Source organism: Temnothorax longispinosus, chromosome 10 (genome assembly GCF_030848805.1).
Source record: "Temnothorax longispinosus isolate EJ_2023e chromosome 10, Tlon_JGU_v1, whole genome shotgun sequence".
NCBI lineage: Eukaryota > Metazoa > Arthropoda > Insecta > Hymenoptera > Formicidae > Temnothorax > Temnothorax longispinosus.
Window position 1 is genome coordinate 3,658,366 of NC_092367.1, and position 23,865 is coordinate 3,682,230.

At 43.0% G+C, this 23,865-nt stretch overlaps 1 protein-coding gene across 4 annotated transcripts in view; it reads right to left on the reverse strand.

The window, feature by feature from the left end:
* Nucleotides 1-23,865, reverse strand: part of Sesn (Sestrin) — a 168,394-nt gene that overhangs the window by 13,646 nt on the left and 130,883 nt on the right. Inside the window, exon 1 of one of the 4 annotated variants that reach the window (XM_071790348.1) lies at nucleotides 23,146-23,771. The exons of 2 other annotated variants lie outside the window; for them this stretch is intronic. In XM_071790348.1, the coding sequence (XP_071646449.1) occupies nucleotides 23,146-23,178 (33 nt within the window). In that variant the 5' untranslated portion in view covers nucleotides 23,179-23,771. Of the gene's footprint in view, nucleotides 1-280; nucleotides 306-23,145; nucleotides 23,772-23,865 lie in introns of those variants that run through there. One more of the 4 variants, XM_071790349.1, reaches the window with a different exon arrangement.

The following is a 23,865-nucleotide window of genomic DNA, read 5'->3' on the forward strand; positions in this document are numbered from 1 at the left end:
AAACAAAAGCGTCTCATAGTAAATTAGAGATACATGGACTCGACAAATGCAATAGCAATCGAACGAAAATTTCGAAATTTAAAATATACAGTCAAAAGTTCAAGAAATAATTCCAAGGAAACTAAATTTACTAAAAATACTATTTTCATAGAACAACGCATTATTTCGCTCCTCAAAATCGTTGTATAGAACGATCACTATATTTGCCTGCCCCTCCTAGAAATGTATTCGGGTTTCGAATACCTCTCCGTAGTTTTCAGGTAGAAAAATCTGCCTTTACGTTTAGTATCTACCCAATAATTGGCCAGCCCAATCATGTTGTTTGGTCCTAGACCGTTATTTATACGCTCGGGCCTCGGTAAGTTTTCGGCGTTGGAAAGTACACAAGTCACGTTTTCACCTACGCGTCACATAACGGCACGAATCGATGCTTCATATAGCGCACAAAATATACACTATATATATTTCTCGCAGCGTGTATCGTCGCTTCGCCGATAAAGAGCGTTAATTATATTAGTACGCGCAAAGGGCGTTAATCGTTCGGTACGTTAATCGCGATATTAATTATGTAACCGCGTTTACGTGCTTACACGTGCGCAAACATGGAGGAGTGGGTTTCCGGGTCATCCGAAAGCGATCCACGCAATCAGGTGTTTGCATTGCATCATTGAATGGTGCGCGTCTTGCCTACTACTGATTAATACATCACCTCATGCTTTTGTGTACACGTCTCGCAAGAGATATGGGCATCTAGATAGATATCGGCATAAATTACAGTTCAGTACACTGGACACGCTACACAGAGTATCGCGCTTAATGACCGTGTTATACTCCGCAACGTGCGATTGCTCCTTAATCGATCGAGTAGAACAAACAGTATCACCGATGGAAATTATTATTTGCACGGTTAAGTTACAGGAACAGGCAGTTGCGAGAACCCGCTGTCGAGGAACGCGTAATTGATATCGTATTACGTTAAAAAAAAAGAATCGCGAATAACTTTTTGCGCACCCTGTCACGCGAGATTTTAAACTTCACAGATCAGACCATTGCCTATTACGATAATTCCGTACGCTTCCGGGTTTTTTTTTCCAGTATTTTCTAACTTCTTTTTTTCAGTAGTTCTAATACGCAAACAATTGCCGATAGAATAATTTATCATTAGAAAATAAGCGAACGTGACTGTACGTGACTCGAGTCACGTTTTACCGCGTAATGCAATTTACTAGATACGAGCTTGTTAATATTTATAGTTCCTGTTGTCAGTTTTTTTTTCTTGCGCTACCGATATTGAAATCAACTCATCCGTTATAAATATTCCGCCTGTCGGACTTATTAGCCGAGCTTCCGCACCGGTCGGAAAAGTTCTGGTGATCGATCGATCGCTGACGCAATCACATTTAGGATCGTTTCAAGAAATGCGTCGGAGTAAACAGTAGGGTAAACAGTTCGTTCGTCATACATGTCGCGAGTTAGCGCACATGTCCGCAATTCGAAATGGCAATGGACTTCTCATGGAAGCCGATTAAATCAGCTTAAACAACGAATTCTTTGTCTCCCGTGCCGCGAGATTCGTTTCACGCAAATAAGTGAATTTTTTATTCGCCCCTGCAATCGCTCCTGCAACACCCCACCTCTTCCGCATACGTGTAAAAACTCCTTCGCGCAACGCACATTTCGGCTTTCTTACACAACACGTCTTGGCATGCAAAGAGGCAAGATATTGCAAGTGAACTTGTAGTGACGGATTCACAATAAAATCAGCGAAACCAAACATCTGAACAACGATGCAGAAACTATTTAATACTATGCGAATTTTAATGTATATATATATATATATAAGCGAGAATTTTTACAGAGAGAAGCGTAGATAACACTTGTTTTTCAGGAGAACCTCACAGTTTCTCAACGTTTCTCATCGTTTCTCATCGATAACGAGTTTATTTCGTAAGTTGCATTACTTTCACGTATTAACCGTTTAGTCATTAAAGCACTACTAACACATCAATGCATTGTCTACGTGTTATCAATGTTTATTAGTGGTATGAATATTTCCAGGAAATTATCTCATCGATACTTTTAGTATTGGTGACCAGTATTGTTCAGCTAACACTTATTCAAACGAAATGATAATAAGTATTATTTAAATAACTGCGGTTCAACTTGCGGTGTTATCGTCGCGAGCAGGCTGAAAGTAAGCAGTTATGACACGAGTCTACACAAATGCATAATTTGTGGTCGACCTTGTAATGGGTCGCTAACCTGTGTGTGCACGCGCACGTGCACGCACACGCACAAATATCGCGAGAGAGACTTTTCACTTGGGCGCCGCGCCGCGGCGGCTTTCGCCGAGGAATATTGAACATCCCACACCGGACATAACTTGCGCGAAGGCAAGTGGGACACGTCACGTTACGCATCACCCGTTATAAGTTATAACTGTCGCGAGGAGAGAAAAAAGAGCCACATCGCGAATGATAACAGAACACCGTGTACGTGATGAAACGCGCCCGTCATGCCCCCGGCAGAAACGCGTTCACCTCGCCGCGACTCGTCGGAATCGTTATCATTCCTAATCAGATTACAATTGAAAAACACCACAGACGGTTACAGCAGACGTATTAACATACGCTTTCTTCGAACAATCGTCGACGCGGTCGATTTCATCGTGCGATATACCCAACGTAAATAAGTTTAAACAAAACGGGTTCGGGATAAATGCGCTTATCACGCTAAAATCATCGTCGCGGAATGATTAATCGGCAGCTTAAGAGAGCGCGCCTGCGGCTGATTATTATTATTATTGTACGTCCATTGATCATATGGAAAGGGTTTACCCAATGATATATAGGATACCGGTTCTTGTGCATTAAAGTCAACCACTGAAATCGGTATAACCGAATTTTGCAGGATTCCTGTTTGAATGAGTATAGGTAGTCGATGAACACGCGAGTTGATAAATAAGGAAAGAAAGCGAAGAAATACGATTTTCCTCTTGAGGTCTTTGCGAAAATAAATGTCACACAACTGTCACTTTTGCAGAAATTATACCAATATATACTTAATTTCTTTATATATTCTATTTTATGATATAATTATGTCAAATTTACTTTTGCGAATCGCTTTTCTCCCCAATTTTCGGGCTCGGAATTGAGTTTATTTTTGGCATAATTGCGGAAGCAACCCCGCAAGGGAGTTTCGGCCCATTTTCTGATAATATCGCGACTAAATCGACCAGGCGGTGACACGTGGGGGCTCGATTACAGATAGACGAAAGTACATTTAATAACCGAAAGACTCATTAAGGAAGCTGGTTCTCGAATTGATCGATCTATTATTAAACGACGGCCGGCGTTCGTTACCCAGAGAGGTCGGGTCGACGGAAATAACAAATTACTTAATGTCAGTTACCCGGCGTGATAGCCCGAAGATCGAGAGAGTAGTCCAAGCACTCGGGAAAATTTATATACTCGATACTTTTCGACAAGGCCTCGAAGGTCGCTCGAGGATATCTATCCTCCTCTTCAGGAGAAAAAGATCTTTGAGAGAAATCCGTACGTCTGATTAATTAGTTCGTGAATCATCAGATCGAATGTTTGTCCAGAGACATATTTCAACTGATCACATTACATTTTATTAGCTATTTTATGAATATATTCCTTGCGCAATCGTCGCAAGAAACGCACGCAAAACGATATTAATATTAATACCGACGATTATCCAACATTCATCATTTCGCTACGTAAACATCCGCTTGATGGCTTATTCTTGAGTCGGTATTTTTCTGACTCTGCAGTGTTACGTTAGCGAATGTAAAAAAAAAAAAACCAGCGAACAACCATCTAACATACGTCTGAGATACGACTCTCGACAATCGACGATAGTCATTAACTGTTAAATGCTGGGCATGATGCGAGACAAGTCGTTAAGTTGTTTTCAACATCGCTCTATTTTTGCAGCGTATTTTTTTACCGCTAAATTAGCTATTAGATATACATCGTGCGAACTTTCAGGGACTCCGCGGAATTGCCATTTTATCCCGCAACCTAACGAGAACAGTTTCATTAATGAAGTTATTTGTATGCACACAAGCTACTCGAATATTATTCTTATATTTTCTTACATTTTCTCACAATTTTCCCGTCACGATCCCAAGGTAGCTTGCGATTCAACCCGACATAATTTCAACCAGTTTCATTTCCGAGACAATAGATATGCGGAAATGATCCTTATTACGAAAACGCGCTGTCATTAGCATAATTTTCCTCTGCATATCTCTGGCTGTAGAAAATGAGTTCATCAAAAATCGTGACATTTCAATTCTCAAGATGAAGATTGAAAAGCATCTACGATACCTATATATATTAAACATGTATATTAAATAAAAACATATATTACCTTGACCAATCATCCAATGTGTTTTTTTTTGTTTTTGTTTAATATATATTACTAAAAAAACATCGGACGATTGTTCGAGGCAAAGTGAGTCGCGGATTAGGCGAAACTCGTCTTACGAAAATAGTCAGCTACATCACAGGCGTATATAGTTAGGTATTACTCAATTGACTCTCATACACGCGATTTGGCAAGCCACACGTCTCTTGCCCCGACGCGAGACCCTCGGAAAGCGCAGCCAGCGCGGCAGACCTTTACCTCTCCTTCCGAGAACCCTTTTTCTCTTGGCGGCGATTCCTGGCGATCAGCCCGAGACTCGCTGAGACTTCGTGGCGAGTTCTTTTCAGCGAGACTCCCTCAACCCTCCTCACTATTCGCTCTTAGAAGCGAAATTTCACGTCACGTCGAGAGATTTTCCCTCGCCAAGTACGCGCACGTTGCGATCGGACGTTGCTCATCTTGCCGGCCGCGTGACCATATTTGTCCGTACGTGACTAAGACAATAGGAAAGAGAGCACCCGCAGTTTCTAGAAAGAGAACGACTGGTCGCTCTGGCGTCGAATCGTGCTACGGTCCCCAAAAGTCGTTTCATGAATGAAGGCTAAAAAATTATGCACGGCTCCTGTATATATCAACGATACGATGGTTTCCTTTCAGACAGAAATTATAGAAAGAAGAACGTAAATTTTATATACAACGTAGCACAAATCTCCCTTGTTATTCATTCAGGAGCACGCAATCGCTCCAGCTGCTCTAACATCTAGCAAAATTCGCGTCTTATGCCGTTCAGTATATTCGGTTCTTATTGGAATCGCACATGTCTTGACAGTCGCTTCATAAACAGACGATGAATGGCGATATGTAAGACAGTGCATCTCCTCCTTCTGCATTCGTATTATATCGTTATTGCGATATCCATACTTTATGCTCGGCTTGCCGCGTCGCGACTCGCGCGCGTCTCTCGTAACGCAGGACAATGCACGATAAACGAATATTTATTTCCATAATGATACATTAAACGCTATTGTCCATTATCAGCCACGACAATAATTATTGGAACAAAGCCGCGTAAATTATGTATGCGACATACTAAGGACATATAGCGTGAAAATATGCGGCGACGTCGTGACCAAAAAAAAAATTGAAAATTTTATCGTCATTAACAATGAAAATGACGGTAAATATATGTTCAGGATCTTCTCAAAGGGACAATAATTTATTAAAAGGAGGCTTTTTTGGAACGCATAATTCTAAGATAGTAATAAATATGCGCAAAAAAATTGCGCGCCCTATTACAACTTCTTAGATGGCAAACAGTTTTTTTACTTTATCGAGAAATTAACAATTTGCGTTGCATAAAAAATCCAAGATAAAATACGGCCTTCTAAAAGCCCCTAAGAGCTCGCCCATTATGAGCCATTAAATGAGAAAAGCATAGTCGTAAAGTTGGAGATCTGGGGAAATTATCAGAGACGTTAAAGGAAATTTATCCGCGATAAAAAGTTAGGAAGCCTTGTCTTACAATTTTACGTGATATAAGATTGATAAAGATAAGATACTCGATGAATATATTAATATATATTTTCCGTAGGAACTGTGGGACCCCGATACCAACTCCACAATACCGGCGGCTCACTGTTTCCTGGCTGGAAGCATAATACATCGTTTCGATGCAGAAAGCCGGACTTCTTTAGAATTCCACGCCGTTCCTTCGGATAGAAATCCGGTATAGTTGCTCGCGCGCGAGTCTCGCGTGAGGATTGTTCGGTGAACCTTATTGGCGAATTTCGCAACGACGCGACGTAACGACGGAAAATTATAATTCATATGCCAAGTTCATATGGAAAAGTACACGGTGCACCACCGCAGCGAAATTACAGTGCAAATTGCACACGTAGAATAATAATGCTGCACAGTTCAGAAAGTACGAGTTTCGTACTACTGTTAATATACGGAATCGCGCGTATCGGATTAAAGTTTTCGCGCACGTAGATTTTTAACGATATTAACCCGCGCGCGCGATCGAAAATTTTGGATCGTCGGTCCTATTGCCCTATAGGCGACACATGCCGCAATATTCTATAATTGAGATAGCTTTTAGTTGGCGCCGCAAGCCCGCGGCGCGGCGGTTGTATTTTGGACAGAATCTCACGGCTGCACCAGGCTGCGCAGCGCGTGCAGCGTAAACAAGATTAAGTAAATGACGCTCGTAGCATGATTCCACGTGGGCGCGATCTCGTACTCCACGAGGAGAAAAAAAGAAGAGGAGGAAGAAGAAAACGCTATGCGCGCGTCATTTATCGCGAGATCGTGCGAATAAACACCGAGAATCGTATGTTTGTCATACTCCAAACGTCTCAAGACGCGAATGACGTGCTCCGTCGCGTATCTACACAAACACGAGGCCTTGCCAATCGCATCGCTATATTTACGTGGCCTTTTTATTCACGCGGTTATTTACCACGCGAACTTAGCATTTCGCTTCGATTGCCGCAACGGCGAAGCAAAGTGCAGTGGAACGTCATTGGACACAGTCGTCAAAACACGTTAAGTCCATCTTCAGAACAGGTAACGATACCGGGCAAGAGTCTTGAGAAGATTGACGTCAATCAAATGATAAAGAATAATGGTAATTTCAATTATTAATTAGTGCATTGAAATATGAAAACACCGTAATAATGCCAAACGTAGACAGGAGTTTGTCGCAAATCTCACAAAGCACCCTGTGTACAAATCCAACGGCACTACCGTGTAATATTGGTTCACGTCACGAGTGACCATTAGCTTAATTTTAAAACGCTTTATATATGTTATACACGGCCCTCATCCGCTTGCCTTCAATTGCCATAATTTTACCGACTATTCTATATGGTCCATTAATCAACTGTGGTTGTCAGCGGAGGCTGATCATGTACACGAATACGGTTTGATTATATCGGTGATGGGCGGGGCACAGGAGAGGGACAATAATCTCCGTAATAACTGGCAAATACTTTCAAAGTCGCGCCGGAATCGCCGCGTTATTACGAAATTATTTAACGATCGCTGGCAGATGGAAATTATCTTGTCGAGAGATGCGATGTCACAAATAACAAGAAAAAAATAACGCGTCACCGAATGGGCGTATTGTCACGCTGTGTGAGTCACGCGGTATTTTCCTAATCAAGTTTCCAATCAAGTTTCTAATCAAGTCACACCACCTGGATTTTATCTTTTGCAGCACACAAGCTACAAATATAAAGCGACAAAATAATTAATTATTTAATGGTCTTTCAACAAGCCTCTCGTTAGTTGATCGTTAATCATTAGTCAATCTTTTTTTTTTTTAAAGTAAGCAACATATTTTCTTATTGATAAATCTTATAAAGTGAGTAGTTGTTGCCTCTCTATATTTATCTAGGTCTATTCATATCTTATCAGAATTTAACCAATACCATCAATGTCAGTTTTATCAGTTTCCGCGAGAAGTCCCGTCCGTGGCACGCTTACGCCTTTCACCATGATCTGCAATTGTTAAAACTGAAAGATGCCTTTATTATGCAACGCGAGTCAACGAGTCCTTTCAAGACGGCTCCCTAGGCCGCGACCGCCGCGACCGCGCTACTTACACGCCCTATTACGATTCAATGGGACCCCGAGTAACTTCGTTAAGCGCGATAAAACGCGCCGTATGGCAAACTGTGCGCCGTTTATTTTATCATCGAATTCGCGCGATGGCGCGTTCCAGATCCAGGTGAACAAAGGGGCTATTAGCCTCGCGATTTATCCACGCTCCGCTTTGTTGTCCGGTAATTGACGCTGTTCCGAACGCGAACGCGAGCGGACTCCGTTATAAGAAACCCGCCGTCGTCGACCCGCGCCCAGGCGCACGCACGTTTCATGCCGTCGGTTTCTGCTTTGGAGGGTTACCAGCCCTTCGCCACCCATTTCGACGCTAACGAAGTTGTTCCCAAGACAATACGGACAGAGTTATTCGCAAAATTTCGCGCAAATTGCCGCCGTAATGCCAAACTCGCGTCCATATGGCCCTCCTTTGTCCCCTTTAGTCCTCGTACAAAGACTCGGCCCAGATTTCGTATTAATAGCTCCCCTCGGCATGCACGAATGTCGAGCTAACTAATATGTATCTGATAAAAAGCTTAATTACCTTATTGTTACACTATTCAGAATGTGATACGATATTACACGTGTTTGCGAATGTTATTTTTCTTACAACTAAAAAGGACAATTTTGCAAAAATTAGAGAACAGAGTGGCAGAAATGCGTGTAACAATTACGCATTTCTTTTATAAATGCGCAGGATATAATTTTGAAAAAGCTTAATTGCACGCTCCAAAGTATACCAGGTTTAATTATTACATGCTACGATGACTAACGAACCTGGAATAAAAAAAAACATCGTCAAAAAGCTTGAAGTATGCCTTTTCGTCTCGTTCGCTGCGAACAACTCGCGCTGTTTCAGAAAAACAGCGGTCTCCAATGAGAGGGTTCAAAGGGAGAACGGAGAACTCCAACAACGTCGTTGCTCGCCAGATGTTGACTGGACGAAAATGAAACAGTCGTAAAAATCGTGCCTCGTGTACCGACACATCGCGTGTGACGACACTGACGACCCGTATTCGGATTCGTATCGCCTCGCGCGCGTTCTTCGAGGAGGTTTGGAAAACCTGACCCAATTTCGTAGCCCGGCGCCGTCAATTATCGCCACACGTGCGGCCGCGCAGCACTTCGCAACTCTCGTCACGTTGGCCGGGGCTAAAGTCGTATTCCCGCCACGTTTAAGCATCAAATGTAACGTTAAACCTCAATTTACATTAAACACACAGGATTAATCGATGAGCGACGTTGCTCGTTCTCCGACCGGATGTAAGAAGAAACGGCGCTCTGGTGCATGTGAAGGTGAAGACCGATTACGTAATCGAGATTGAAAGTGAACATTAGAGTCTCGTCGAAGTAAGCCGAAAGACGCTAATGTGAGGTGCTGGGCTGAGGTTTCGCCACGCGGACGTGATCCTTGTTTAGCGTACACATGTTGTCGGAAGTCGTATATTTTTCCGACGGTTTCGCGTCGCGGAGCAGGCGAGAGGACGAGAAACGCGACAAACAGCAGCGACAGGTGGGGCGGCGACGCTTGTTTAAAAGTCGATTCGATTGTTCGGTCATGCGTGCCCGGTTTCGCAAGGCGGAGAGGCAGAGAGGCAGAGAGAGAGAGAGAGAGATAGAGAGATACGACGAAGGAAAAGGGAGAGAGAAAGGGAGAGATTCTGACATCCCCGCTTAGGACGCATGAAATGAAAATTTTATCGATCGCCGGGAGATATCCCTCTAGCCTGAGCGTAAATTGTGACGCCGCCGTGTAGAAAAGCTTTATACACAGAGCCTCTGCCTCCGGAGCCTTCGCCGGAGTAAATCGGGACGGTAACTCTGCGCACCAAGTACTAAGGATGAGAAAAATATGATCCCGGGTGAGCTTTATAAAATTCCCCGCATGAATATTTAGCAGCGTATTTCAGCGCTGCTGCGAGATGCTATACGTAATGAATAAAATAAAAATATTCATATTATTTTTTCCGCGGTTTTAAACGGCAAAAAGAAACCGACTGTCGCTCGTGTAACGGCGTCAAATCGACATTGCGATCAGAAATCGCTCCGACATTCCCGGATATGATACGCAGATAAAAATATTTTCGGCAGAAATGTCTCCCGCGCGCGACAATACTTCCCGAATACATATATCTGTCTTACAACAGTCTCGAATAAAAATACTTTCTCACGCTATATACACGCGACGTTTCGCAGTTATTGACTCCGTTTTTTTTTCGCTCGGCACCCTATGTTCATAAAAAGTTGAGCCGGCCTGAGCAGATTACCATAATTTCCCTTGGCTTTCTTGTGCGGGAACACCGAAGCGACTTCGTCGCGCTCTCATTAATTGTTTGAGCCTTGTTTCACCATCGGGCAAAATCTTTTCATTATCCCGTAGCGGACTATAAGCGTCACGAAATAATTGCAAAAATAAACCTCCAAGCCGACGCTACGATCGCGCGGCACTAACTGGGAGTCGGGAAGAAAAAGAAAAAAAAAGAAAAAAGAAGAAGAAGAAGAAGAGTGGAGACGTCCGAGAGGGATTTACGCGACGTCCACGGTCGAGAAGCCGATTATTGGGAAGAAGGCCTTGTGCTACATTGTGTATCGCGTATATCACTCCCACACGACATGTATCGTCGCACAGCAGCACCGAACTTCTTTTCACCTAACAGCAGCACTACGAACGTTGGCATTAGCAGAGAGAAGGTCATTATCCTCTTACGCAACGATCATAGAAAATATCTCCTATTAAATTAAGCCTTGCGTGTTGTATTTCATATCGCGAGCAGAGAAGAGCTTTGCGTTAAAAAGTCTTATTGATAATATCGGATAATATAATATAATTTAATGATTTAATAATTGATATTTAATATAATAGTATAATTTATTATCAATTAAATTAAAATTACATTTGAACTAAAATTTTCACGACAGACTCTATTATGCATAGCTCGCCGTTAGATAAAGGAATCGAACATTTAGTGGAGAAAGTTTGATTGAATCGCGACTATCGGCGGTACTTCAACTTCAATACTTCAGCTTCTCAACGCCCGACAGACACGCCCGATTTCATCGACTGCTATATCGTAGAGCGAAATGAGAGAGCCAGCCCGACGGTATCGGTTAAATTTATTCGCGCCGTTTGCGAAATCGAGCGCGAGGCGGACGGCCAATGCGAACGGCGGGTATTATCGTAATATCCGAAACGAGTAAAATATGCGTGAAGTGCCGTTGAATTCGATATAGGAAGCGAAACCCGAATTGACGTTATGAGAAGCAGCGATATAACGTTAACTCGCCGGCTAAATTGTAATCGCATAAAATGCAAAACAGTTGTCCGAATGACGTTATTTTACACCGACGTGAATTGCTGCGCCGCGTATATTATATCGACAATCGTCTCTAGCTTCAGCGATTATGAAATGCAGCAATTTATTTTTCGTTTAACGACACCCATAGGGATTATTAAAGTGACAGGGATTATTTATTACGCGTGTTTTGTATTGGAAATAAAAAGCTCGAAAGAAGTAAATTAAAGTGTAAAAAATTTTACTTTTTTCTTCGACGCAACCAACACGTAATCCGGCGTTGCCTAATAATATCCAGTTCTTCGAGAGATGTTCTAAAAACTTTTAATATCGTTTACATCGCAAAGAACTTATTCCTACAAATTATACTCATTTCGCCTTTCGAAAAGTGTTGCGTACAGAACTGTCGTAAGAGAACGAACATGAAAAGAGGAGTTAATGGCAGTCGATTCGTGAAATCGGGCGGCCGTTAATGACGGTAATAATCAGTACGGAGAAGTAACTCCATCGAAGATATGGAGCAACGTGCCAATTACGTGCGGGGGCATAAGCGAGAATTAAAGTAGCATAAAGAAGCGATGAGTTTTTACTGCCTTGCTACGTGACTAAAAAGGAGAAGAACGAACGAACGGAGAGAGAGAGAGAGAGAGAGAGAGAGAGAGAGAGAGGGAGGAAGGAGGCAGAAGTGTCGTAAGAAGCGGAAGGGAATGATAGAATGTGATGTCGCGCATCGCCACCCACGCGGGGTACTAATTGCAATCTACCGCGATACGGCTTAATTAAGATCAACAATTAAGCGGACGGTGTTGGGCACTCGCGCCCGCCGTGTCCGACAATTGGACGTATCCAACAATTAGCGGCTGTTCTCTCTTTACCTTGTCCGACCCTCCCCACGTTTCCCACAGACTAGATTAGTCTGCCGATTAGCCTGCCACACGATCCGAACGATACGAATGTATGCGCCGACGTAGTATGCATAACAATGCAAACCGCGATATGAGCGCCGGGCTCGCGTGTCTGCTGCGAGCAGATGCACAGGGTGTTCCGAAATTCGCGACGTATGAAGCGATTTAAGATCTCTCGCGAAGTAACACGTTTCTCGTACCGGACCACTAAATTGCTTCCCCTTCTATTCTTGTTAATACTCGATTTCTAGAACTGTATGTGACGATTGTACCAGCGCGCACACACGCGCGTACTCGACGGCCGTTTCTAATTAGCCGTTATTACGGGTGTGTCGGTTGTTACACCGGTCGGTAAATCGAAATGTCATAGAGATACCTCGATATTGGCATCTCATTGCTGCAACCAGCGTGCAATGCCTTATCGCGCACTCAAGTGCAAAAGCGGTAAGCAAGATGTTTCGTTTCAAATATCGTTCCGCGTAATTAGAATTGCTGTAAAATAACCAATTCCCTTAATAAAAGAGAAAGTCTTGATTCCAAACTAAAAGCATGAAGCAAAAAGTATATTTTGTATCTTCCACGAATAACCTTTCGCCTTTATTACAAAATAACCAGTATATACCACAGGTATATTTACTCGTAAATTTCATTAATACCAGAAATATTATTATATTTGTATTTAGCAATGCAGTAATATTATCCAGAATTATATATCGTGTAATAAATGCGAGTTTCATTTCGCAATATTTTCTGGAAGCGCTTTACCTCCTAAAACAAACGTCTCGACTTCATTTTTCGAAGCGTTCGCTTCGATAGATAAGAGCGGAAGCAATTGCTTTATTTCATGTGGCTCACGCGCGCGCACGTAGTCTCCAAGCCCCGTCGTTTGGAATGTTATCAGAACGACTGTAATAGACAGATCTATTAGAAACGAATCAACTTTATTCAAGTAAAACCCCTTGCTTTATCACTACAATATTATAGAGAAATGATTTGACAAAATGAGCTCTCAATATATTACGTTCATTAACGACGTACAAATTCATATAATATTAAAATATACCACGAGACTCTCGATCGTACATCTTTTCACCGGGTATATATGTCTGCGGTCGAATTATGTCTATTTCATCATATCCATTTGCGAGGTCGCTGATCTCGCTTATATAACGATACGAAAAAAGAAAGACAAACTGCATCTTGGACAACCGAGACATTCCGCGGTCATCGACATTTTTTTTTCAGAACGTGTTTGCCACGATTGTGATAACGTTTACTTTTCAACGTCGCTTATCGGGGAGTAAGCCGGGAAGCATTATATTATTGCAAAACGATAAAAATTTTATATATCGGGTGTTTCGCGCCGCATCGCGTCAATATGTACGTAAGAAAGTGCCTTATATTGACCTGTGTGAAATCGCGCGCTCACCGTTTTATTGCGCGTCAACGTCACGTTACATCGCGGAGGCGGAGAAATATCCCGCTGTATAATGCCTAAAATATATATCCTACTTCTTCGCTGCTACTTATACGAGGATACAATTTCCCCGCATCCTTTTAAGCGAAACGATCAAGCGACCCGACGCTGCGCCCGACCGGCATGACAGTGCGCCGCGGGTTATGGCACTTGTTTGCCTGGCCTAAAACAACACGTCTTCTCCGCCTGTGAGCAAGAGTGTGCTCGCCGGAGTGTGCCGGCCGGTCTCTCTTATCACACACGCGCGTGCATATTCGCGCGCGCGCGTGCATATCGCGCGTGTGCGTGCGAAATAAGGCGCGCGCGAGCGTCGGGCATCAAGGCTCACGCATGAACCTCCGGGAGCCTGGCCAACCCGGCAATTTTACTTGAGCCGCGATTAACGCAAAACACCCCGCTGAATCGCAAAGAGCTAAATGGCATGAAATGATGTATTAACGCGTACTTTGTGCGTAACACGCAAACGAAATGATTTATCGAATATACACGGGCTAAAATTAGATGAGTAAATACTCTCTCTCTCTCTCTCTAAGCGAGGGGAACGAGGGTTATATAAGGCGTAATCAAAATTAGGACTGATCTAATATGTGTGTGAACCATATGCCCCATACATTTTCGACACTCCACACACGATAGTCCGAGAAAAAGTGCGGCCATTTCGAGCGGAGCGGATCAATTATCGCCACCATGGGTCGCTAGACCGATTCGCTCGATAGCGAAGGGCGTGTAAAAAATATCTCTTCTCTTCGGGGAAAACAACACGGTGGCGATAAAGAAATTTAATCTCGTGCGAGATTTATTGCGACCATTGTGGCGCGAAACATCGCGCTAAATCTGGAGTAATCGATGAAGAATTGTGGAGAAAGTGACGGATATCCGCGTGATTTAATGATACAGGGTTGACTATAAGGCTCTTTCCGCTAGAAGGGACGGAAAATATGAGCAGCTTTGCGGATCTGCGAAAATTACTGTGAATTTGTAAGATAATGCAATCGATGCGAAAAAGTTGTAACAAATACGGCGTTATTTTCATATTATTTTGTGCAATAAAAATTCGGTTCCATTATAATTTTATTCTTACCGATAGTTAGCACATTCAATAAAATAGCTATCACATTATAAAATATTTTAATATAAATAGTCTCATAAATTCATGCCAGTGTCTAATTTTATGGAGTGTTTTATGCTAAAAGACTGACGCAAGAGTGCTCGAGCAGTCAATTCGAGAATCATCTTATACACTCACGCACACGAAAGTGATTTCTCTGTCGTAATTTGCTCGGACTTGTTCAGGCTAGAAATTCCGCTTGCCCATGGCCCAACGAAGGGCCATTCATTCGACAGTGGCGTAGATGTACAAGTCGTTGTCCGTTGCGAGAAAAATCATTATCCCGAAAAAGATAAAACAAAGACACTAATGAATCCTTCTTTTATTTTTAAGCGTTAAATGTCAACCTTGCATTCTCCTAATATATTAAAATCACCGTTACGATTACGCTTCGTCTTAGATAACGTCAAACAAATAAGAGCAAAGTCCTTACTGCAAAGTTCTTTAAGATAAACATGCGCGTCAAAATAATGCATTTATTCATCTAATTTCGACGATTAATAAATATATAAATAAGACTCGGATGAAAAATATTTCTTCTTCTGACGTATCACCCATGTCTCTTTTTAAAATCAGAGAAAAGCTAGCCTCTCTTTGTGTGTCGTTCGGATCTTTTACTTTTCAATATCTACGCCACTGCCTTGAAATCGTACGGATCAGCTCGACCGTGTAAACGCGATCCACCGCGACTGAATAATCTAAGGTGCGTCTCTCGGCTACACGTGTCCGCGTTACAACTCCCAAGGACGCCTAAATTCTGTCTCTGTGCGCCGTATTACGCTCGACGAATAACGATTGGCCGATTATTATCGACACAATTCTTCTCTTTCGGCCACTTAAACCTTTGACCTGCATGGGTCGTGCCCAAGTTTTTAATCGCAATTTCGAATACTGGAACCAGTCCAGGACCTATTACTCGTTTACTATCTATTATTTCGGAAGAGAACTATCTGCACTATATATAGAAGGACAAAGAATGTCTGAAACAAACACTGTTTTTTTTTTTGCTGCGATATATGTCACTGTGTTATGCAATAATAAAAAAATATATATAATAATTATACAATTAACATATTATTATATTAAATAATATAATAATTATGCATTATCGAAATAATCTCTTCTCTACTTTAATCTCCTACTAAAGTTAGTCGCGTAGAAATAAAATATGTAGATAAGACTTTCCTTTCTATTTGACATTAATATAAATAAAATATGTTAATTAAACACATACAGAGTATACAATACGTTTAAAGTTGATGAGAACATGCAGATATAGCTGATGCCACACAAATAAAAGTGATAATAATGCTCAATACCGCCAGAATGTTTGCAGAATTACCCAACGACACGAGCAAACAAATTAATCAGCAGGAAGCGGACATCTTTTTCTCTCCTTGTTGAGCCGAGTCACGCGAGTGATCTGTGCTTCGGGGACGTATCTACCGATAACGGCGCGGGCTCCCAAGGTCGTTCGGATAAAATCCGATAATTTAATTCAAGTGATTTGGTCGGTCGATTTTCAGAACGGAATACCCCTTCCTTTCCCCCTATCTCTTTCGCTCTCTCATATGAACGCTGGACGCCATAGTTGTCGTCTCGAAGAACGTATCTCGACGCGAAGAAAGATACTGCAAATATATAGGGTGATTTCTAACTCGTAAACAATTTATTCTTAACTTTTTCATGATATATTCTTCAAGCTAAAGTATCCGAGAGAATTAAGGTTTCCAATTGAAAATTTTCTCAATAAAAAGAATCTGTGCTCGTTAAGAGACAAAAGAATTCATCATTAAGAATTAAGGGCAGAACTTCTCTGGGACAACTTGTAAAAAAAAAAGAAGCTGAGAAGAAGGGAGGGAAAATAAACTCAGCTGGGAGGTACAAGAACTGGAAGTTCGGTCCGGAAAAGGGGGGACGACGGAGAGGAGGAGCGCGAGGTCGCGAACAAAGGAAACTTCGCGAGTTCGATGCCCCTTTCTTATCAGTAAATGGCACTGTTATAGTCAAGGCAGCGAGGGTGGCCACCTCATTGGTCGCCGGCGAGGTCGACGTCATCGTATTGATTGCCGGTCTGCCACGTGACAGCCAGACACTTCTCTCTCCCGGGTTTCCCGTTCTCTCGGTCCGTCCTCGTCGTACTTGGGACATCTGTGCCCCACTGGCCGATTCGAGGCCGAGGCACACAAAGAATCTCGACTCCTTGTCTAGAACCAGGAAGCACGCGAGTGCAGTTCTGATTTAGCCGCGAAATTGCGACGAGTCGAGATTCCGGATGGTGCGTTCAAATTATTAATTACAAAAATATCAAATTATTAATTACAAAATGGCATTCGTACAATTTGCTGAGTAAAACTGGAAAGACTTCTCCCCGGATTTCGGATGACTATAGATAGCAAAATCGTGCATGCAATCGAAGCGTCGATAAGTCTCACTCATCGCAGTTTCACAATTTGACCTCGCTCCGCGAGGCTTGATTGTAAGTACCACGAGTTAATTTAACTCAATAGCGAGTATAAATGTAACGCGCGATGTGTGTATAATGCGAATGCGCCGGAATTTCTCCAAGTCGTAAGAAAACGCCAAAGTCGGGCGGACTTTTGTCCGGTTAAACCTTGAATTCTTCCCAATCTGTTTAGGAGTACCGCTTACTTGACTTCTAATAACAGCCGCGAAATTTCTATTAATAACCATCACCAATAAACAACACGTTTTACATATCAAAATTCTTCCCCTTTCGCCAAATTTCTTGTACAAACCGACGACATTAGTTTACGTAATCGTAATGAACGGAATTTCATCGCGGTGATAGCAAAATTTATCGCAACAAGTTTGCCCATCAGTAACAAAAAAAAAGAAAAAAAAATCGAAGACTCGCTCCTGGTCTTGAACCGTTCGAAGAAAGAACCCTCGTCTTTCATTCAGCAAAAGGCTTTTACGTCGCCGTTGTGACGCAAAAAAAAAAAAAGAAAAAAGAAGAGAGAAGTCGGGAGGAATCTGCCGAGTGGGGAAGGGGCGGGAAGGAGGATACACGAACGAGAAGAGCGAAGGCGGCCTATGACCGGACATAAACAACATTGGAAACCAGAACTCCGATCCTCCGAAACCAGTTCCACCGCCTAGAAAACAATTTTACGACGTCGAGGACTCGCCACGGCGATGGAAGAAAGGGAGAAAGGAGAAAAGGAGGAGGGAGGGCGAGCGCGGCGTTTATTTCCGCCTTAGAGAGGGTCTTCCAAGGACGAGCGAAGGAATATGCGTAGATTAAGAAGCATAAAGTCTCCCTGAATATGTAAAATATTCGCAAAAATACGGCGAAAAATATGGTAAATTTACTCCCGCGTTATGAACAATAGCGCGAAAGTTTCCATTACACACGAGGCGTTTAATGCAAATGTATACAAAAGTATTCAGAAGAATAAAAGGAATACGACGTTTGATGATATTACGTCAATGGTGAGATCATTTCGTTTTTCAACAGGGATTACCATTCTGTTTGTCGACCACGGACCCCACGTAACAGCCGAGGGCTTCCGATTCTCGTAGGACTGGGGGAACTAAAATTCAGAAGGAGCCTGCCGCGCGGAGCAATCGTGACAGGTATATATCTCGACAGAGACAGAGATAACGGACTGCGGGACGAGTGGAGAGATAGGAGAGAAAAAAAAAGAAGATTCGATAACCGTGTATCCCGGCGAGAATACGAGCCACAACTGACGAAACGTACACTCGTCAGACCCGTGTTGAAAGCTACAAGGAGGAGAAAAAGCATCAAGAGAAGAGAAAGGGAGGGGAAAGGGAAGGGAAATCGAATGCGCGCTCGATGGCGATAAAAATACACGAGCCGCGTCTAATATTGTGCAAAGGTAGCCACTTAATTCTACCTCTTATTCGTCTCTCCCGGCGGAAACGGCGGACCACGAAAATACACCGGACGCGTGCGAATTTCCAATTTCTCGCGAAAATCAATCCCGGCGACGTTCAATTGCGTAACTTAGTGAGCGACGACGAGGGAAACGTTACAAGTGCGAGTGTAAACGACACGCGAACGCACGTCGACGTCGGTTGTCTGTAATGATGAGGCTGCACGAAGCCGTTAGGGAACTAAGTAGTTGGGTGGTATATATCTATTTTTTTTTGTTAAGGCTTTTGTAAGGGGTCGTATCAGTGTCACTTAGATACCTGCGGTTACATAATTAGCATCTTTCAGCAACAAAATTAGCAACTTATAAATCAACAACTATGTTGTCGTAGTCGCTAATGGTCTTTTGGGCGATCAACACCCAAGTTGATCACCTTGAATTAAGAGTTTCGCTTTGACGTTAATAAATAAAGACAGCAATGCGTGAAAAGTGCAGAGGATCGAAAAGCGCTGAGTGTGTATTGCATCAGCCAGCAGCGAGTAAATCTCGGCCCCGGTTTCTTATTGCTTGAAAAGATCCGCTGTCTTCGATCGAGCGAGGGAGAACGAAAGGTGTCGATGGAATCGAGGAAGGTGAACCTCAATAACACCGCCTTTTCATAAGAAGCGTTTCAGCCGCGTACCTAAAAGAAGCATTCGACAACGCAGCCAAAATTTCAGAAATTAAAACCGTTAACTCTTGAATTATACATATATACACCTTCTCGCCTTCTCCTTTCTCTTTTATAACTTATCTTATATTTATAGATCTTTATAGATCTTATACTTATATTTATAGATAAATCAAGTAAGTATCTTTTTACTTTAAAACATTTAATCAATTTTTAATTTCTACCTTCAAAGTATTGGAACTTGAGCAATGCAAAAATAAAAGGTTTTAAATAAAAATATAATTTCGTAAACAAACTATAATAAAATTTCAATAAAATTAATTGCATTAAAAATAATTAGGGTTTTTAATAGAATTTAGTTTAAATTAGTCTAATAATAAAATTAGATTATTATATTTGTCATGGACTCTAAGAATTTTACGATAAAAAATGATCGCACGTGATCGAGCTATGAACGTTCTATTGTGGGATGCATGCTCAAGGATGAGACGCTTGTTAATTCGACGTTGAGACTCGGGCTGACGAAAGAGGGATGAAGCTGACGCAAGATCGAGAATACTCATCGAAAATACTTATCTCGCGGTTTACTCCTACGGAGGACAAGTTATGCGAAAACACAGCTGTTTCCTGAAAGCGCGCAATATAGCGGCTCACAATTTCGTGGCACGCTTGGCGCAGTCGTAAAAATAGACAAGGATGAATATTCACGCCGACTTTGTTTACGAGGAATTCTTAGGGACTTGTAGAAAACAGTTTAAATTCGTAGCTCGGAAACGAGCGCTAATTTAATAGCCGTAAACTATAGCGGACTATTCTTATACTCGCCAATAATTTAATCATCGCATGCGGGACCGACAGGCAACAAAGCCAGTCGAGCGTACAAGATAAATGATGGAATATCGTACACGCAATATACATGTGGAACCTCTGGAAATTATGTATGTGGAGAAAATATAATACACACAAAGGAGAATAAATTGCAGAATTTGTGTTTTTCAGTTTCGCAAGTTATGTAATCGCCACGAACCGTATCAGTTGTCGTATTTTTTTTACGCTGTTACTATAACCGACATCGGAGTTCAAAGCTCGCAAAATAAATATACCTGTTATGTGAACGCAAAGATTAAATTAGATGATAATCTGATTTGTCACCTGGTTACCAAGTCATCGCGATCGCTTATCAGCCGGGGCACGAAGCGCGAAGAAAAATTGAACGCCAATTACGATTCGAAGTGCGATCCGAACTGTTTTCTCATTCGGGCAAAATTAATCCTGTATAAATTAATCACCGCGTACCATTTGGTTAATGGACTGGAATTATCGAGGTTGGCAAGCAAGCGAGACGGCGAAAAAGAAAGAAAAAGAGACATTTAAACTTTATTGGAGCACAGCTCGCAAATGTACTCCTTATATGTACGCTTATATCATTATCGACGATGATACTGGCACATCCCGTAAAAGCACATCGTAAGAATCGTCATGAAAGTCTTGTAAAACTCGCATGTGATTCGCACGCAATCGTCACTGGACCGCCTGAGAATGGAATCGGAGGCTCTAACTTTCAATTCCGAGAATCTCAAAACAGAGCTAATTATATCTCTCTAAATCTGAATTAGTGAAAAGTCATTGGAGTGGCATACTTTAGACTGATGCATCGGTGACTAAGTCACTGACTATTCACTGATACGTCAGTCTAAAATATGCCACTCCAGTGACTTTTCATTAATTCAGATTTAGAAAAAAAGAAATACACATAAATATATTTAAAAAATAGAAATTTTGCGTTTTTCAAGATATTGTGAGACATATGTATGAAAGTAATCAACTTTCCTAAAAGGATCCTTTGTCTCCCACTCACTCGCAGTCGCGTTGCCCACTTTTTCTTAACACATGCCAAATTCCTACAGTACTTGGCACATACTGTCTAAAGCTTTAGACAATTATCGCGTTGCATAAAAGCGAAATTAATTATCCGAAGATCAGTCCCGTTAAATAAGAGAGAACAGGCGTTTCTAGAAAAGTTTGTAAGAGAACGATTCGCGCGAAGATGCGGTGACGTTATCTCGACGCGAGATCGACGTGCGATTAATTAGGTAAGACGGGCGAAAGAGAGAGAGAGAGAGATAGAGAGAGAGAGAGAGAAAAGGCGAGAAAGAGAGCGAGTAAAACAAATGCGTAAACAAGGAAGAGGAATACGTTCATCGATGTTAAAAAACTCGAGGCCTGCCGACCAACCAGCAACGTTGTGCGCGATCACGCGACTCTGGCCTTCCGTCTCTCTCTCTCTCTGACTCTTTCTCTGTCGTTAACGTACCCTCTTTTCTCTCATGTCTATCTCGCTCGGCGCCGCCGGCAGGCAGGCCGGCCGGCCGGTTAGCCGCTCTATCGCGCCTTCATGTTGTACTCATGTAGGTATGTACTCTGTTTCGGCCGATAAACTGAGTAAGTTTAAGTCTCGATGACTTTTCGAATGCGCGCCGGACGCACGTGCGGCTGGAAGAGAGCCGAAGACAATCGCGAGAGTAACGAGACACCGCACGTTGAGCGCGTCAACAAATATTTATAAGGGTGCATTTTAAACCAATAGGTACCTTGAGTTAAATAATATTTTGTTATTTTTAACTACCACGTGTGTTGAAATTTACTAATTTGACAAGTAAGAGCAGTGGCGACTTATAGAAATGGTTAAAAACGACTTAAATTGAGTTTAATTTGATACTACGAATTTAACAGTGCAACATTGCGATCTTCTCCGCAGGAGAGAACCGATGACGCAACGGTGGGCGTGTTTAGAGAGAGAATCACCCTGGATTTATATTAATGTCACGCGAGAGAATTTTTATCGCTCATTTTCAACTCAAAAGTAGCATTCGAAGAGGTATCTCAGATCTCAGGTATTCAGTGTCGTTTAGATTTAAATGTGCGTATACTGCAGGTAAACAATTTATATATATTTATCAGTTTCCCCGATGGCAGAAAAATTGAAGGTGATTTCAAGAGACAGCCTCGAAAAATAGGACGGAATAACGAGGTCAATTACGATGATTACTGATTAATCGGCGTTGTAAAAAGGTGCCGAAAACAAAATATGTAACGGCCGCGCATGACGAAACAGCGTGATATCTTTCGTAAAGCGGTAGTTTCATCACGCCCCGAGTCGTCTTTATCTAATTTTAAAGGCATTTACGCGCGACAATTACAGATACACGGTATCGGCGTATATACATAAACCACTTCTGTACAAATATTTGAGGTAACATATACGTAAGAAACTTGCGGAACGCGAGATTAGCTTTAGCGCTATACTTAGACCGCGAATGGAAAATGTTTATCAACGAGTGACAAAGTGCTTACAGTAGGTACGTCTCGCGCGGAAAATTCCGAAGAACCGGGAGAAGTCGTTGAGAGTCCGATCGGTCGAACTGTGCTTTCCAAGGGTTCGAAAAGAAGGATCTTTCGATCTCGCAGAAACTTTCCACTTGTTGCGAGCCGCCGCGACAACGCGAGTGGCCCGGCGACCGGCTCGAAAACGGTCGCGGAGCGCTCCACGCTCGTTCCGCTCCGATTTTCCGGAGTTCCACCAGAGATAGATACCGCTCTCGAGGCTCGCACTACTCCTCGAGCGGAGAAAAGCGAGAACGGTTTTCGAACGGAGGGCCGTCGAATTCGACGGACACTCGCTCGTCCGCCAGGTGACAACGGGGGACGCGGGTCGATACGTCGACGCGCGGCGCGGCGTGGCGCGGCGCCCCGAGCGGAAAGTTCCCCTCGGAAAAGACGAGCGAGGGAAAATGAAAAGAGAGGAAAAGAAAGAAGAAGTGAAAGACTTACGTCATTCGGTCCGATCTGACCCATGCTGCCCATGCTGGTGGCACCGCGATTCGCGATCGTATCTGCCGCCACCGGCTGCGGGTCGTCCTCGTTGGCAATGGGAATCTTGAAGACCTTTCGATAGATACCACTGACGACGAAAGAGACTTCGCGGGCACACCCCGGGGGCTAACGACCGTTTCTGACCCGCGGCTCTCTCTTTCTCTCTCTATCTATCCCTCTTCCTGGCGAGTCGCGCGACGAGCGACGATCCCGACAATGAGCGAACAAATTATCACCGGCGACACGGCGGGCCGGCTTCGGCGCGACACGTCCGTCGATTGTCACTACGAGTAACGTGTACGAGGTGTAACGTAGCGCAGCTACGACCAGTCATAATATATCACAAAGAGGGGTGGGGGGGGGGGAGCCGGCTTCTCCCGGAAACTCGGAGACGAGTGGTAGCGACGACGGTGTGTAACAAAGAAAGAGGCGCGTCAACGCGTGTAAACGTACCGAGAGCACAACGGCGAGGCGAGAAAAGATCTCGGGGAAAACGCGAGAGAATCGAGTTAGGTTGAGTATTAACAGGCACGGCCGGTGCGAGCGATGCGAGACGAGACGAGACGAGACGATCCACCCTGGACGAGAGCCGGTTGCTAACTGACGCCGTCGAGCGTCGAGCGGCCGCGATCATCTGACCGGCAGGCCGGGCGTCGGGGAAAGCAGGATGGCGGGGGA